At 41.0% G+C, this 17,363-nt stretch overlaps 2 protein-coding genes across 2 annotated transcripts in view; both read left to right on the top strand.

Moving 5' to 3' along the window:
- Positions 1–1,073, top strand: part of FAM184A (family with sequence similarity 184 member A) — a 59,243-nt gene extending 58,170 nt beyond the window's left edge. Inside the window, exon 18 of the mRNA XM_042887166.1 lies at positions 82–1,073. Coding sequence (XP_042743100.1) covers positions 82–163 — 82 coding nt within the window. The 3' untranslated portion in view covers positions 164–1,073. The remainder of the gene's footprint in view (positions 1–81) is intronic.
- Positions 1,074–6,049: 4,976 nt separating this feature from the next.
- The window catches only part of MCM9 (minichromosome maintenance 9 homologous recombination repair factor), a 46,169-nt gene continuing 34,855 nt past the window's right edge, over positions 6,050–17,363 (top strand). The window contains exons 1-6 of the mRNA XM_042885114.1: positions 6,050–6,077; positions 6,559–6,875; positions 10,758–11,074; positions 12,745–12,826; positions 13,725–13,925; positions 16,136–16,261. Of these exons, the coding sequence (XP_042741048.1) occupies positions 6,566–6,875; positions 10,758–11,074; positions 12,745–12,826; positions 13,725–13,925; positions 16,136–16,261 (1,036 nt within the window). The 5' untranslated portion in view covers positions 6,050–6,077; positions 6,559–6,565. The remainder of the gene's footprint in view (positions 6,078–6,558; positions 6,876–10,757; positions 11,075–12,744; positions 12,827–13,724; positions 13,926–16,135; positions 16,262–17,363) is intronic.

The raw sequence follows: 17,363 nt of genomic DNA, 5'->3' as shown, positions 1-17,363 counted from the left end.
TTCTCTGTGAGAATCTTTTCCTCCTAAGTTGGGTACTCCATTTAGTTGTGGGTTAATATCTTTTTCTTTTTGTGAATTTAGCCCTCCTCAGACTGATGCTTCACCAGTGGCTTCACCAGATCCACAGCGCCAGGAGTGGCTCGCCCGATACTTCACATTCTGAGAGATGATTTGTTTTTGTGGCACAGCGTGATGTGGACTGTTTATAAGAGCATGACCTTAAGTAAACCCTCATGTGAACAAGCTTTCCTGTAATTTGTCAAACACTGTGAATGAGAAAATATTTGTCTTTCTGATTTGAAAATGCACTGTATTTCATGTGATATTTGTTGAAATCACTTGACATGGTATTATATAATGTGTGTAATTATTATTTTTACTTAAGATGGAAGGATCTTTAAACTTTGTAATTACTACATAATAAATTTTGGTAGAACAAACGTAATGCTTTCCCCCTTTTTCCTATAAATGTGTTTTCTTTTAGGTAAGGCTTCCTCCCAAAAAAATCGCATGGTTGTTATAAATACAATGTAATTTGTGAAAGGAAAAATTCTCTCCAATTTGGACAGAGTATGTCTAATCCATCCCAGTTCTATTCTGTTACTTTGTAGCATTTTAAAAACTGTCCCCTTTCTAACATTTAAAAGGAAGAATATAAATTCTGTGGAAATCAGTGTAGATGCTCAGAGTAAGAAGGCCATAAAAAAGAAGCTGGAATTTTTTGACTGGGACAGATTTTTGACACTTTAACCGATGCCCATGAGACTTTACCTTCTAGTTATTATCTAACATCTTGTCATCGGATTGAAACAGCAACTGTTCACACAAATTGTGCATTTATGTTATGAATATTAACAAAGACATGCGTAAAACCTGTGGAATACCATACTACATATCTCTGCATAAATCAAAAGTCTACGTTTGGGGCATAAAGTCTTGCTTTAGATAAAATTCATGTCTGAAATGGTAAATAATCAAACTCAAAAAACTTTTTGCCATTTATACGCACTAGAGATACAGATCTTTAAAAATTAATTACCTTCAGTTGTCTGTATTAAGAGTTTTAATGTCTAATATATGAACATGTTGTTTTTTTTTTTTTTTTTTTTCAGCTAGTGAGCATGATTCTCCAATCTACACCTTTTTGATTCTGGTGTTGCTCCAGAAATTTGCTGCGGCATATAGAAAAGCCTGTTGTCTCTTTTATATTTTTTTCATTCAATGATTACCACAAAGTAACTCACACTGGTAGTCTCAGGGAGAAAATTGTCTCTTTGTTTTATGAATGTATTTTTAAGCTAAATCTCTTATCTTTTAAAAGCAGGAACAATTGTTTGAGTTGTTTAAATAAGGTTTTAGTTAGCATATACTAAAGTCTCTATCTTTAATATTTCACCTGAAGCCCTAACTACATACTTTTTTTCCCCCTGTATGCACAAAGGTAAATACCCAGATGAATATACTTGCTAATTACAATGAGTTTTATATGTAGTATATGTATAAATGAAAAATTTGTATGTTTTCATATAAACAATATAAAATATTCTAAATGAACATTTTAAAAATTCTATCTTATAATTCTGCTTGAAAAATCCACTGAAAGCTGTACTCTGGTGATGCTGCTGTGAACTGAAGATGGAGATTTTCTGTAGCTGGTGCACTCAAATGGAGGTAATATGCAACTTTTTAATTTTAGAAGAAAGCCATATTGGGCAAAATGTCAGTTTTCTTGGCTGTTACTGAAATAAAATACACTAGCTCATTTTGTTATAACGTTCTGAAGTGAGTGTTGTGTATTTTTTCTTGCACACTTTGCAAAGCCTATAAAGGGCTCTGCCTTTTTCTCCCATCCTCCACTTCATTGTATTTTTGTGTATGTAAGAGTGAACAATATTTGTAAGATGACAATGTATGCATTCACTTTAACTGCTCATGTTTTTAGACTTCAGTAAAAGGTGCGCCCAGGGTTTCTTTTCACTAGCAGGAATTTGTTTTTATAAGGAGGAGAAAATTGAGAAGGTGCCACGTCTGCCAAAGTCGGCAGCTGTTTCACTATCAAATCAGTCTCTTAAAAAACATCCTGAAGAAACTAGGAAAAAAAAATGAGTTTCTATCAAATGGCATTGAGAACTCTGTAGTGTGCTTTCCTAAAAGAAGTTGACGCTTTGGATTAATACAGGAACTTGACTTATCACAATACCATTGTTTGCAGTATCTGGTGTCCAGTTCTGCAGTCCACAGTCTTAACTCCTGGGTGTTTTCTTGCTCTCCTTTTAGTTCAGCAGGCACCTCTGAGTTAAAGAGGGGCAGAATTAGAGTGAAATTGTGTGGTACTATTTAAAATGGTGGGGGAAATGTCTTGACTCTCTAGAGTTCTCTTTGCTATCTGAGACGTAAATCTAATTATCAGGATTTAGTGCACCTCTGACCTTGAACAGTTTTATCCAGAAAGAAATTAACAATGTGAAGTCAAAGAGCAAATACAAGGTAATGTAGTTTAATCCTTACTGTGTTTTCCTTTGGAAGAAGGAAGTAACAAACTATACTCGACACCAGGGCAAAACGCAGAAGAATGCTACATTTAATCAGAACGTCATAATAATCTGCCTTCAGGCAGAACTTTGGCCCTTCAGTCTGGATTGCTTAATTTACTTCCGTGATGATTGTGAAATCTAGTGAATCTTCCAGGTTAGCAGAAAAATGCTCCATTTTACTTTCATACTCTCATACCACAAATGAAGAACTATGTCACAAGAACTGCATGGGTTTGTTCTGCAGCAGAAATTGTACCTGGAGTCATCGAATCATAGAATTGTTCAGGTTTGAAAAGACCTCAAAGATTATCAGGTCCAACCACAACCTGACCATACTACCCTGATTCCAAAAACCCTCTGCTAAATCAAGGTGTACTTGAAAGGAAAGTATACTTGAGGGGGAACAAAAAAAAAAAAAAAAAAACAAGAACAAAAACAAAACAAACAAACAAACAAAAACCCCCACACATTTGAAAAACCAAGTTACAATTAGTATTGCTTTATCTGATTGACTGCTTCCTACTACAATTTTTTTGGTTACTTCACTACGTTTACTATATTGGCAATAAATTGCATACAGAATACACTCATAACATTAGAAATCAGGCTTGTTCAGGATTTTCTACAATTCCTTTATTTTAAGATGTATATGAATATGGTTGCATGACTCCAGTGCTAGTCAGATAAATTTCACTAATTCTTTCTTGCTTATAAGGAAGGTGACTGAGTCACTCAGCTAAAGAACACCTTTTCTGCAGTCGGCGGGCAGCTTCACAGAATTGCAGGGGTTGGAAGGAACCTCCAGAGATCATCGAGTCCAACCGCCCAAGCTTCAGGAGTGAATAAGCACACGTACCTCTTTTTATTGTACAAAGACTGTAGAGCAACAGCCCACTTAAGTGCCTTAGTTGCCTAAATGTAGATGTAAGGAATCCTAGCCTATCCTTTTTTTTTTTTTTTTTTTTTTCCAATTATTATTATTTTTTAAATACAATTTGCAAAAACAGCAGCTTTGAAAGATGCAGAATGACTTTCAGGAGTTATGTTGCTCTTCTCATGGTATGCTCAGTGTAATCTAGTAACAGTACCTTTATTGCTTTTCCTAGACAAGCAATAAGCCATTTTTATTTTACTGAAAGTGAATATACAGTTTCTAGAATTGTGGCCTAGCTACTTTCTGGAATTGAGCATTGATTGTATCAGTTCCATTTTTTTTTTTTTTTTTCCATGAAGTGCCTGGCAAAATTTTCAAGTATAATTGTACAGCAAAATCACTTTTCAGTTTAACACTTAATTTAATTTGCAGCGTATTTTTAAATTATTATTTATAAGTATTCATTTTTTTAGATACTCTGCAATAATTGGAAATACCCATGTACACAGCACTGGGATCACGTAACAAAATCTGGCAGCCTGGTTGAAACAGAACTTCTCCAGCCTGTCTGCTCAGCCTGACTATTAACAACTGAACCTGTTGCCCAGCTTGCCACTATGCTCCTTTGCTGCACTCCTTTACTGAGTTAATGCAATTAGACAGCTCAGGCTTTATCTACTGTTCAAACTGCACCATAAGGCTTGGACACTGTTAAGAGTTTTTGTACATTGTAACTCAGTTATTTTCGTAGTATCATGGCCTGGTTGCTGTCAACAGCAGGCTGAACACTGTGAGAAGCAGAAAATGCCAGAAGTATTGATAACAGTGTTGCTAGGAAACAAGAAGAGCTAGGCTTAATGATATAAAAGTATAATTCCACAATAGCTACCAAAATCTGGCCTTATTATTACGAAGTGTATTCAATGATCAAGTCTACCAAGTTCAACCCTACAGTCCAGCTGAAGAGTTCAGAGGGCAGCTAGAACTTTAACTTGAACAATAGTCCTTGAATTGTAAATACAGTTGGAAACCATCAGCTGTGGTGCCTGGCTGCATAGAGAAACATAACCATACTGCAGCCTGTAAATAGGAGAGGCAGATACAGTTGCACCTGACAATGGAAAAGAAACTAAGGTAGCATGTAAGCTCAAGCGCTATTGTCAAATGAGCAGCAAATTTCATTCATCATGCTTAGTCTGAATCCTCACCTAACCTGTGAGATCCCTGAGCTCATCTCAGCACACATGCAGCCCTGCTGACAGCATCCCAGTTGCCTATTGAATGTGTACCACCGACCACTGCATTGGCTGACAGTTCTTGTACTCTTGAGACATTGCCAGCTCCATGGCACACGCTGTATTCTGTAAAACTAAAAAGCAGTTTTAGATCCATGAGCCACCTTTGGATTTCCAAATGACAATGGGGAACTTTTTGTGGGAGGATTTTTCATTGACTAAATATTTCTTCATTAATATGTGAAGCACATAGTTATTACTAGTTATCATTTGACAATTATAAATATTTCAGGCAGGTTTGGTTGTTCATTTTTTGTCTTCTTTTTAAGTTGTTTTGTTTGGTTGGGTTTTCTATTGTTGTTGAGGATTTTGTTTGTTCATTGTTTGTTTGTTTGTTTGTTTGTTTTAGGAACCACTACTTAGTTGCAACCTTCACTTGCTCTGTAGCTGTAATTAACTTTTCCAACTGCTGTCTGTCTCTTCCATACAAGAAACCAGATAACCGTACTGACCCAACTGTTGTGCAGAAACATAGAATCAAAGGATCATTAAGGTTGGAAAAGACCTCTAGTCCAGCTGTTGATTCATCCCCAACAAGCCTGCTAAACATAATCTTCAGTTCCACACCCACCCTTTTCTTGAACACCTCCAGGGTGGTGACGCCACTGCTTCCCTGGGCAGCCTGTTCCAAAGCCTTATCACTCTAAGAATATTCTTTTCCTAATATCCAACATTATCTGTGAAAGAAGCAGCTTGGTTTGGTACCTTGCAGGACAGCACTTTAGGCTGAGTAAAACTGACACTGAAAGTGTACCATGGAGACAGGGTCAGCCTGATACTACACCTAGATGCTTTGTCAGAAACAGTTCCGTATTTTCAGTGACGGATTTATTTTAGTGCAAATTTCAGCAGTGCTTTTGCAGGAAGGTCCATTCAACTAGTTAGCAAAAGGCCATTTGATAAAGCAATGGGACTTTACTATTAACACAAGCTAACAGTGGGAGAGCCTAAGAGCCAGGAACTCAACAGAGAATTTCACAGAATTGTAGGGGCTGGACCAGGCTGCACAGGTAGGCATCCAAGCAGGACATGAATATTTCCAGAGGATTCTCCACAGCCACTTTGGGCAGCCTGTTGCAGTGCTCTGTCACCCTTACTGTGAAGTTCTCACGCGCATTTGTGCAGAACTTCCTAGGCTTCAGTTCGTGGCCGTTTCCCCTTGTCCCATCGCTAATTTCTAACTTCCTTACAAAGAAGTTACATCCGCACTCTTCACGCCGACGCCGGCGGGCGGCCCCGAGCCCCGCGGGCGGCCCCGAGCGGGCGGATCTGCCGGGCCCGGCTCCGAGGGGCGGGGACGGGGCCGCTCCTCCCGCCGCCGCCTGACGGAGCGGTGGGACCCGGCCAGAGGGTCGGCGGAAGCCCGCGCTGCAGGTACCGATGCACGGGGAGCGCGGCCGGGGCCTATACAGCGCGCTGCCGGGCCGCGCCGCGTTCAAATCTTGCCGCGCCGCTCGCTACCGGGCCGGGCGGGCGGGACCAGCGGCTGCCGCCGAGCGAGCGCGGGAGACTTCACTTGTGCACTGCGGGCGGGGAGAGCCCCGGCCGGGCCCTGTCGCGGCGGCTGCCCTGCGGGCGGGCGGGAGTGAGGAGCGCGGCGCCGCCCCGCGCGGAGGGCTGTCCGGGGGCTGCAGCACCGCCTGCGGCCGTCGTCTGGCGGGAACCGCCATCCCGCCTCGCGTTCGCGAGGGGGTGGGAAGAAGCCGGTGCCCGTGGCGGCTCCGCGCTGCCCAGCCCGGCCCGGCCTGCTTGGGCCTCGCTCCGCCGCGAGCTTTTTCCTAAGTTTGTAGATTCCCGCATGACTCGATTCCGAAGCCTCTCACTTTTAACTGCTTTACCTTGCTCGTCCGGGCAGGCTCGGCATGGCGCTGCGCGCCGACCAGGTGAGCCTCATTGGGCAGGTGTTCGAGTCCTACCTGCTGCAGCACCACCGGGACGACATCCTCGGCATCCTGCGCCAGGGAGACGACGAAGCGCACTATCCGGTCCTTGTCGACGCCCTGACGCTGTTCGAGACCAACATGGAGATCGGGGAGTACTTCAACGCCTTCCCCAGCCAGGTGCTGCCCATCTTTGACGGAGCGCTGCGCCGGGCGGCCGTGGCCGTGCTGCAGGCTGCCACGCCATCCCCGGAGCTCCGCATGAAGCCCAACCTCCACGCCAGGATTTCAGGTGAGTGGCGGGCAGGGAGGCAGCTTCTCCTTGGACTTTCTGACTCTCCCTGTGCTGTGGCACTTGTCAGTAGGTTATGTGAAGTGGAGTTACATAGGCCGTGCACATGTCCCTTATGGTATGTGTGCAGTGGTTAGATGTTTGTTACAGGGTCGGGACTCAAACCGCAGTCTTCTCATGAGAAAAAAGCTCCTCAGACCAGCTCTTGTTCTCAGGCTGTTTGTCCTGACAGCTAGAAGATCTAGCTCTAAGTTCTAGAGGAGGATACAGTTCCTAGCCATTTTTGCCCTATGACTTCCTCGTAGCTTGCGGCTCCAACCACATTTCAGAATACGCGGAGTCCAAATTTTGAGTTGTCATAGAGTCACAGAATGGCCTGGGTTGAAAAGGACCACAGTGATCATCTAGTTTCAACTCCCCTGCTATGGGCAGGGTAAGTAGTCTTGTAGTTTTATCTGAATTAGTTAAAATTTATGCTTAACTAGTAGTTATAAAATTACTTGTTGGAACGAACTGTTGGAAAGAATGGTGTTTACTAATGGATTTTATTGTTGGTTTTTTTTGTTTTTTTTTTTTGCTACAAATTCATATACCATTATTGTTCACTGTTGGGAAGACTTTGTTGGCTTTGAGGTGCGGTAGTTGTGAAGTGCAGGTTCTGAAGTTAAAACACCTGTTGTAGGAAACTGGGTTTGGTGGTGGCATGGTCCCGTCTTGTCATTGCTGACTGACTATTTGGAGCTGTCCACTTTGCAAAGGCAGGAGATGGTGACTACCATTTCCCTCCTTTGCCCCATATTTGAGTGCTTTATGATCATTTGTCTATTGGCAGCTTGAACGTAGAGAGCATGCATGTGGCAGCCCCAGCTCTGTTTTGGGTAAACCCAGGAGTTTGTGGAAAAATGTTTTTTAATTAAAGAAGTGAAATCTCTGCTAGTGATACTGGGGGGGTATATTGTTCCTGAACAGTCTGGTGGTCTTCTGTGGAGTGACCAGCATCAGTGGACAATGGAAGAACAGTTGATGTCATTTACCTTGTTCTCCTTAAGACCTTTGACATGATCCCCCACGATATAGCCCCCCTTTCTTGCCTCTATATTGGAGATGTATCGTTTTGATTGATGGATTGTTAGAGAGAGAAGGAATTCATAAGAAACTTCAGCAAGGTCCTGCACCTGGATCAGAGTAATTCCCGGTATCAGAAGACTGGGTGATGAATTGATTGAGAGCAGCCCTGCAGATAAGCACTTTGGGATGGTGGCTGATAAAAAATTGGATAGGAGCCAGCAGATTGTGCTTTGCATTGTATACTGGTCTGTATAAGAAATGTGGCAAGCAGGTTGCATAAGGCCACCTCGTTGTGGCCTTCTATTCTATAAAGGCAATTTGTAAGAAAGATGGAGAGACTTTTTAGCAGGGCCTGCAGTGACAGGACAAGGGACAATGACAATGTTTTTCAACTGAAGGAGGGCAGATTTAGGTTTTCTATAAGAAAGGAATTGTTTATCTTGAGGCTGGTGAGACACTGGAACAAGTTGCCCAGAGGAGTGGTGGCTGTCTCATCATCTGAAGTGGTAAAAATCAGGTTGGCTGAGGCTTTGTACAACCTCATCCAGTGCAAGGTGTTGCTGCCCATGGCAGAGGGTTTGGCACTAGACAGTCTTTAAAGTTCCCTTCCAACCAAACCATTCTGTGATTGATTCAATGAATCATATCTGTGGGAATGTGCTTTTATCCAGTATGTTTCACTAAAAATGCTGACACTAAAATATAAACACCAGAAATATGATTACCTTGTGGTTCTCATAAATCATTTTGTCCATGATTTTAGGAAAGAAAAAGCACAACAGTTTGTGACCTGCTTCAGATGGTTGTTGCAAGATGCAGTTGGTGTACAACTGCTGTCTGCCTGATGTGCAAGGATGTCCTCTGCGTTGCACAGAATACTGAACCATTCAGTACACTAATAAAAGTATGAGCAAGTGAAAACTGTATTTGCAGTGTTCTAGGATGCATTTGCAGGCTTGAGCTGGAGTGAGGGAAAGCGGTTTGGTTTATGTTAGGGATAAGAATGCAATCTTGGCACACTCGTGTTGATGTGGACAGGATAGCTAAGGAGCGCAGAGAAGGATGCGGGCGGTGTGAATAGGCAGTGGTTGACAGTGGGTGGTTACCCCTCCTTCCCTGAGGAGAGAAGAAGGTGCAACTATCTGAATTTCAGCACTGTACAAGTTCAATTGTGCCACTTCTCTTCTTGATGCAAATCCATTACAGGATTTTTCCTTACCATTAACCTGAGCGCTCACATCAGTTGTTGATAGCCATGCTGCTGCTGGTAGTTCAGTTTTATATGTTATTACTAATACACGAAAGCTTATTCAAAGAGACATGCACTCAAATAGTTTGTCAAGCAGTCTGATATAATCAGAGCGAAAGCTCCCTTTTTCCCTGTCCAGCCTCCTGTCTTGCTATTCACTGGGACAGTCATAGCATATATCCTGCCAACAGGGCTGCAGCTCTCTGATGTAATCTGAGAAACACCGGATTTTGACTTTTATTTCCTTTTGACTAAACTGAATAAAAACACAAACCTGTAGGAGAATAAGAATTTTTGCCAGGTTTGGAAGAAGCTATAAATGGCTTTGTTACAGTCAACCAGAAAATTACTTTGTTTCCAGTTCTACATAGTAGTTCATTTCTTTTCCAAATTACTTCCTTAATAAATCTATAATGAGCTTAATGTTTAATAATATTTTCTTTAAACAGAAGCAAAAAGTCAAACACTTTGCTTAAAAGCATCAAAGCTGAATGTTTCAACGTGTCTGAAACAAAAGATTTGATTTTGGACGTACTGAAATAAGGACATTCTGCTTTTTTCTTAACAGCCAAAGCTACTGAGCAGATTTGATCTAAATACACAAATAGTGTTGGTCCCCTTAGAAGAATCATTTTCCAGCAGATTTATATTTACATCTCCATTTTCTGTCTTCATTTCGGAAGTAAAACTGTAAGAAATTTTATTAAGATAATTTGTTTAAATTGATATTTACTAAGTTCTACGGTTTCTTGTAAAATAACTTCTGAGGAGGCAGTGCATTCTGGAGGACATTTATTTTTATAAAGACTTTGCAGGCAGGTGATTTAGACTCATCTTCCTCAGGCTTTCAGCAGCTGTTCTGCTGTGGTGCCCGTAGCGATGAACGCAGCGGTGGGATCCATGCAGCACAGCTGGCTGTTGGAGTGGAGTTATAGGAGAGAAGTGCCACGAAAATTTTGGCACCACTTATCTGAACAGAGAAGTGACTTCACTCTGGTTGTGTTGTTAACCTTTTTCTATTCCTTTTCTGACATCTTCCACGTGCTTCAGGTTTACTGGTGCACAAATGCGGATTTAAGGTCAAGTGCTCGTGTACTGTGGCTTTAGATTTTGCTTAGACTTGAGAATACCCACAAGATGCAGAACTGTGCTTTTCTTAACCATGGGAACAATTCTGAACCACAGTTAAAACATAGCTAAAAGTTTGTAATTAAGATAAACCAGTTGAGAATCAAGGACATTGGCAGATCATTTGAACTGATAGACCTGAGAGCATCAGGATCTTTTTTCATGAATGGAAATTGCTTGTGACTTCTAAGCTGTCGACGAAAGTAGGCGAGTAAAATGGCCATATTTTCTGATTGTGATCAGCATCTGATGCTTTTCACTGTTGAAGACCAATTAATCACATGTATGCTGTGACAGATGAATTGTTGAATTGTATTTACAAAACAGCTATAGCTAATGTTAATAGGTCAGATATGTTTCCCAGTCTCTTTATTTAATTGCACTGCAAGTATGTTTCATGCATGTGGTCTCATGCTGCATGTACTTTGATTTAACAGGTTTGCCCGTTTGCCCAGAGCTGACTCGAGAGCACATTCCTAAGACCAAGGATGTGGGTCACTTCTTGTCTGTCACTGGGACTGTCATCCGTACCAGTTTGGTGAAAGTGCTGGAATTTGAGCGGAGCTACATCTGCAATAAGTGCAAACACGTTTTTGTGGCTAAGGCTGACTTTGAGCAGTACTATGCTTTCTGCCGTCCATCAGCCTGCTTGAATGAAGAGGGCTGCAACTCAACCAAGTTCACTTGCCTCTCTGGAACATCCTCCTCTCCTACCAGCTGCAGAGACTATCAAGAAATCAAAATTCAGGAGCAGGTTAAAAAAAGATCAAGAAAGGGGGAGGGTATTGCAGTGTAGATGTCTCAAATACTAAAAAAAAATGAACTTGCTAAGAAATGTATTTGGGGGCTTAATTTCATGCTGGAATAAGACATCTCCACTAATTTTAGTGAAACTGTGCTTCTGAATTAAGTTTATCCTGTTTTCATGTAAAACTTCTACATGCTAAGATAAGTGGAAAAGTTTTACAGGTTGTTATTTAAAAGGGAGGGCTGATCAGCTTACAAGAAGCCAGAGAATCCACCTCTCAGGGATTTTCAGTCAGAGAGTTAAAAAAAAAAAGTAGGCATATGTTGACTAGACTTCCATTATTAAGTATTAATTATATTGAAGATCATCTGAAACACTGACGGTTAGGACATAGATCGAACTTCAGAGCTGAATCCTTCTATCACTGTGTGTGCTGTTCCTCTAAGTGCTGACTGAGAATGGTGATGATATTCTATGCTATTTCTAAGGAATAAAGCTAGCCCAGTGGTAGCCAAGGTCAACTGTAGGGGTACAGTATGGTCAGTACATGGTATCTGTAAATGTTGTCCTCCAATCAACAATCATATCAACAGTTACTGAAAATGTGCTCCTCACAGAATTGGCATTTGTTTTCTGAAGTTAGTTCTGAGTGAACAGCCTCAAGGACAGTTAAGCTGGAGAAATGACAGTCAGGGCTCTTTTTACAGTAGCACGTAAGACAAAACAGGCGCAGGAAAAGCTACAGTGTATGAAAACTGAGGATAAGCAGAGTACGTGGCAGCTGATGTTAAACCAAGTGTTAAACCAAGAATGAGCTTCACTCATTTCCTATTTAGTGCTGCGAGTAACTGCATGTTCCACCAGTGCTGACAGTGATGTGAACTGCCTGTGGCCATTTAGATACTGACAAGGGTGAATTACCCTTTCTAGGCACAAGACAGTGAGTAAATCTGGAGTTCTAGTATGTAAAATGTAGAGGTACTTCTGATTCTTGTTCTTGTGCAGTGGATATTTTAACTGTTGCGAGCTTTAATTGTAAATGGAAAAATTTCTCTTTGGAAATAGACCATGACAAATCTGCATATTTACCCTAAAGAAAAGGAAAGTCTTTTCAATGGTTAGTGGCACGTTTGTCAATACACATGCATCTGGTCATGTGCAAATTTAATTCTCAACACCTAGGTGTAAATTAAATCTCAATCTGCCAAATTTTAACAGTATACCACAAAAAAGGTAGAGAATAATCTCTCAGTATATAGTTCAGTGAAGGGTTATCTAACCCATGGACATACTTCAGAAATCAAAATAAATTTTACTTACTGGATAAGTGTCTGAAAAATATCTCAAATATTAACAACAACAACAAAAATTAGTTATTTTAAATGACATCTCTCAGTGAGGTTTTTTCAGCAAGATATTGAAGTTACTCAGCACCTCCCAGCATTGAGCACCTTCAGCTAATTTAATACCCAAGCCTGTCTCCATTACTATCAACATCAAATTTCCATGTTTAAACTCCTGATAGCAGTAGTGTGTTTACCATGTAAGTTGTATGAGAAAAAGCAAGGACTGATCTCAGTTCCAAGAAGGGATAAAAGGTCTTCAAGCCAAAGTGGCAATAAATGACTTTTGAAAGGTGCTATTCTTAATAAGTGCTATTCCTTCCTCTCTCCTAGGTTCAAAGACTGTCTGTCGGAAGCATCCCTCGTTGCATGGTGGTTGTTCTGGAAGATGACTTAGTGGACAGTTGCAAATCTGGTGAGGATATAGTGTACATTACATTTAATTGTACCATAAGTGTTTTTACTCTTCCATTTGAGATCTCTGCCAACCAGTCTGTCAGCACTGAGGGTTTCTTTAATGAGATGTGTTTATCTGTCGTGTTGTTGTTTCAGCTTAGAAGTTAGCATGGCAGTTGAAGACTGATCTAGAAAGCACTGTATATCTCTCTACATGCTATATCTTGATTATTTGACTGATCAGTTTCAATAAGTGTTGTGATGCACTGAAATATGCTAAGCTTGTTAGCACAAGAACCCTAAGCCTTTTGAGGAAATGGATTGGGCCATACCTGCAGTGTGATGTCCTGTCTGTAGGTTTGGAACACTGTGCAAACTGACCTATCTAAGGGATGCTGCAGATGGTAAAAGCTGCTTGTCTTCCAAAAGGAAGCTAATTGGTGAGAGATTAAATAAGAATGGACTAAAAATTCTCAGTTATATCCCTGCAAGAAACTCAGTACTCATTGTTGGTTGTACTGTCTGACAACACTGTGGCCAGAAGTTCATGTGTGATACTGGTATTCTTCACAGAAGTTATCAAAGGTTAAGTAAATGTTTGCTCTTTTAGAAAAGAGGAAACACAGGTAGGTATAACTTCAGGAATTTAGAAGTAGAAGGACATTGTAGCTTCCTACTACAGACAGAAGGAATCTAGCTAATGTTTGTTTCAGACTTAAAAACTGCATTGTTTTTTATTGCTGTTTTGTTTTTCTGTATATTTTTTTGTTGGTTTTCTTTTTAACTTTGTAACACGGGGTCTAAACTATGCTATTATCCATGATTGCAGACACAGCCACATATTTGTCAGTCGTAATAGATTTTACCTTTTTTTTTTCCTTTTTCTTTTTTTAACCAATTTTTATTGTTACCCACAGGAGATGACATCACAGTGTATGGAGTGGTAATGCAGAGATGGAAACCTTTCCATCAGGATGCACGTTGTGACTTGGAGCTTGTTTTGAAAGCCAACTACATTAAAGTAAATAATGAGCAACTAGCAGGTGTAATAATTGACGAAGAAGTCCGCAAGGAATTTGAAGACTTCTGGGAAAAGCATAGGAATAATCCCTTAGCAGGTTAGTGCTTGAAAGCTTTAAAGTAGATGAAATTAGGAGTGACGATACAATGACTGAGCATATATTTCCCCATATATTCCTATCACCAGTTCCTCCAAAAATACATTTTTTCCAGTAGAGGAATATAAAATACTTATTTTAAAATAATAGCACCAAACATCTTTCTCTGATCTGTCTTCTTTTGAGATTTCTAGTCAAGTGTTTTCTGGACTATTTATTAGCCAGAAATGAAAGAAGGAAAAAAAAATAGGTGCTTTATAAACATGAAAGAAAAAGCATACCCATTAGAAGTAATGTGGACCAGATAAACTTAGCTGTTCAGTAACATAGCTGTTAACTCTGGGGCTAGATGTCTCATTGTCTCTGCATCCCAACTTAAGCTCTGAATCATTGCCAAGCAGCTTAGTGTACGCCATCTTTAGCCTTACTCTGGAATGTATAGCCCCATGATTTAAGTGCTGGGAGCCTCACATCACATACGGAGAGACTCTCTGATTTGAAATTGGCTTCCAACAGCCAGAATGTTCAGCATGCTGGCTCCTAATTTTACTGTGGTTTACATTCTGCCACCTAGCAATTACCAGTTGTGCCCTGGACTCCGTTCTTCTCCCTTGATGTAAATCCCAGTGACACTGGGATTTATGTCACTGAGCTGTCTCAAAATAGCACCATCTTTTAAAACTTTGAACTTGGTCTTTCTCCTTGAAAGACAAATGGAAGAAGAGTAGGTATCAATATTTCCCTCACAAATCAGATTGCTCACGTGAGAAATCAGAGATTATATCAATGGTAAACATTGTTCAGAATTGCATTTCATAGAAAGTAGTTTAATTGCTAGCCTCCAACTGTTTGGAGTGAGAACAATTATTATCACTCTGTTGTGAAACTTTGGAATGTAAGTCAGGATCCACTTTGATGGTCCCAGGTAGTCTTTCATTCTTGAGATGATTTTTGGAAGCCTGCAATGTGGTTTTATGCAATACTAGTAATTCAGAATTAAATGGATGTGAAGTGGCTACAAGAAAATGGGGAAGGAAATTGGAAGAACTCTGGCTGTCCGAGATGTTCCTTTCAGGCTGTTTTTGTGAATTAGTATCCTCTCTGCTGAGGGCAGAGATGAGTGTACCTGATGAGTCTACTGTGAAGGCTATTTCAGAACAGGTTGTATGTGTATGTTTACTGTTTTCCAAAAAAGAATGGTAGCCAGTTCTGCATTTCATGTTAGTCAGTTCCTGATGCCGTGTACTAGGTATGTCCTGAGAAGACAGCTTATACAGGTGACTTTGGTTTTTCTGGATACTAAGAAGAAGCAGAGCTTCTGGGCTGTTTATCACTGACAAGGCAGATGACTCTTAAGTCAAATAGAGGCAACTATGGAGTTAAATCTTGAGTTATGCCATGGCTGACCAAAGTTAGAATTTTTTCATTTTTGGACAAAAATATGTTAACTTCCTCAAAGATGTCCACAAGAGGCATATAAGCCTCAAGTCATTATGAAGTGCCTACTTATTTTGCCAGTACCACATACTTGTATCCAAATTTAAAACGTTAGGAACTCGAAATCGGTTGCTTTGTTTTATGCGCTGTAACAGTGCAATTAATGTATGACATGAATCCTGCGATCCATTGTGTGCTGTTGGTATCAGAATCTCAAAGGGCAAGCCAACGAAATTACCATAGCAGATGGAAGTGCTCTTTTGCTCTTTGAGGCTATGGAGGGGAGGAGGAGAGGAAAAACATATAGAAGAAGTAAGGTCAAGATAATGAGGAAAATGAACTGTGTTATGCCTGCATGGAAACTTGTTTTCTTATTTTTCTTAAATGTACAACACACCAGTTTTCAAGGGGATATTTTGAAGTGTGGAAAAAATAAAGTTTATTCTTCATAGGCTCTACACTTTTATTTGAAACAAAAGCAGTTGTGTGATGGCATTGTGTTAGTGTCTTTTCCTAAATCATCCATCCATCCTTAAACTGTGATAGGATTGGCATTGCTGCCTGTGACAGTGGAATATTTAACTTCCTTAAAATTAAGAACATTAGGATCAAACAATCATTTGAGTTTCATTTAAAAAATGGAAAAGAAGGAAAGAAAGAAGAGCAGGCCCAGTTTTTTTTTTTTTTTGTCAGTGCAGGGATATATGTATCCATGACAAATGAAGTTTTATTCTTAGGGCAGTGCTGAGTGCCACTTTCTGCTCATGTTCTAGGGAGGAATGAAATTTTGGCTAGCTTATGTCCTCAAGTGTTTGGATTGTACCTGGTGAAGCTGGCTGTAGCCATGGTGCTTGCTGGTGGTGTGCAGAGGATTGATGCTACAGGAACTCGAATCAGAGGTTAGTATTGTCTCTGATAGTGTCTTGTGTACTAACAATTGTTCCCATTGCTATTTTCACCCATATTCCTCCTTCTTCCCAAATTAGTAAGGTTTCAGAAGCATAATAACCCCATTTCTGTGACTGAGAGCTATATTTTTAATGCTGAATATTCTTCCATAGAATCACAGAATCACCAAGGTTGGAAAAGACTTCCAAGATCATCCAATCCAACTGTCCACCTGTCACCAATAGTTCTTACTAAAGCATGTCCCTCAACACAGCATCTAAACATTCCTTGAACATCTCCAGGGTTGGTGACTCCACCACCTCCCTCAGCAGCCCATTCCAGTGCCTGACCACTCTTTCAGAGAAATAGTATTTCCTAACATCCAGCTTGAATCTCCCTTGGTGCAACTTGAGGCCATTCCCGCTAGTCCTATCACTAGTTACAGGAGAGAAGAGGCCAACCCCCCGCTCACTACAACCTCCTTCAGGTAGTCAGGTAGAGAGCAATAAGGTCTGCCCTGAGACTCCTCCAGGCTGAACAATCCCAGCTCCTTCAGCTGCTCTTCATAAGGCCTGTGCTCCAGACCCGTTGCCAGCTTAGTTGTCTTTCTCTGCACACACTCTAGACACTCAATGTCTTTCTTGCAGTAAGAGGCCCAAAACTGAACACAGTACTCAAAGTGTGGCCTCACCAGAACTGAGTACAGAGGTACAATCACTTTCCTATTTCTGCTGGCAACGCCATTTCTGATGCAGGCCAGGATGCCATTGGCCTTCTTGGCCAACTGGACATACTGCTGGCTCATGTTCAGCTGAGCATCAATCAGTACCCCCAGGTCCATTTCTTCTGCACAATCTTACAGCTACTCTACCCCAAGCCTGTAGTGCTACCTGGGGTTGTTGTGGCCAAAGTGTAGAACCTGCCACTTCTGGAACTTCATCTCACTTGCTTCAGCCCAGCTCTCCAGCCTGTCCAGATTCCTCTGTCGGGCCTCGCTACCCCCAGGCCAATTGACACTTCCTACCAACTTGGTGTCATCTGCAAACTTACTGAGGGTGCACTCAGTGCCCTCATCCAGTTCATCACTAAAGATATTGAAGAGAGCAGGGTCCA

The sequence above is a fragment of the Lagopus leucura genome, unplaced genomic scaffold, assembly GCF_019238085.1.
Source record: "Lagopus leucura isolate 7727_CA_CO unplaced genomic scaffold, USGS_WTPT01 Super-Scaffold_73, whole genome shotgun sequence".
Lineage (NCBI taxonomy): Eukaryota > Metazoa > Chordata > Aves > Galliformes > Phasianidae > Lagopus > Lagopus leucura.
Note: the sequence above shows the minus strand (reverse complement) of the source record. Positions and strands in the feature narration are given on the sequence as shown.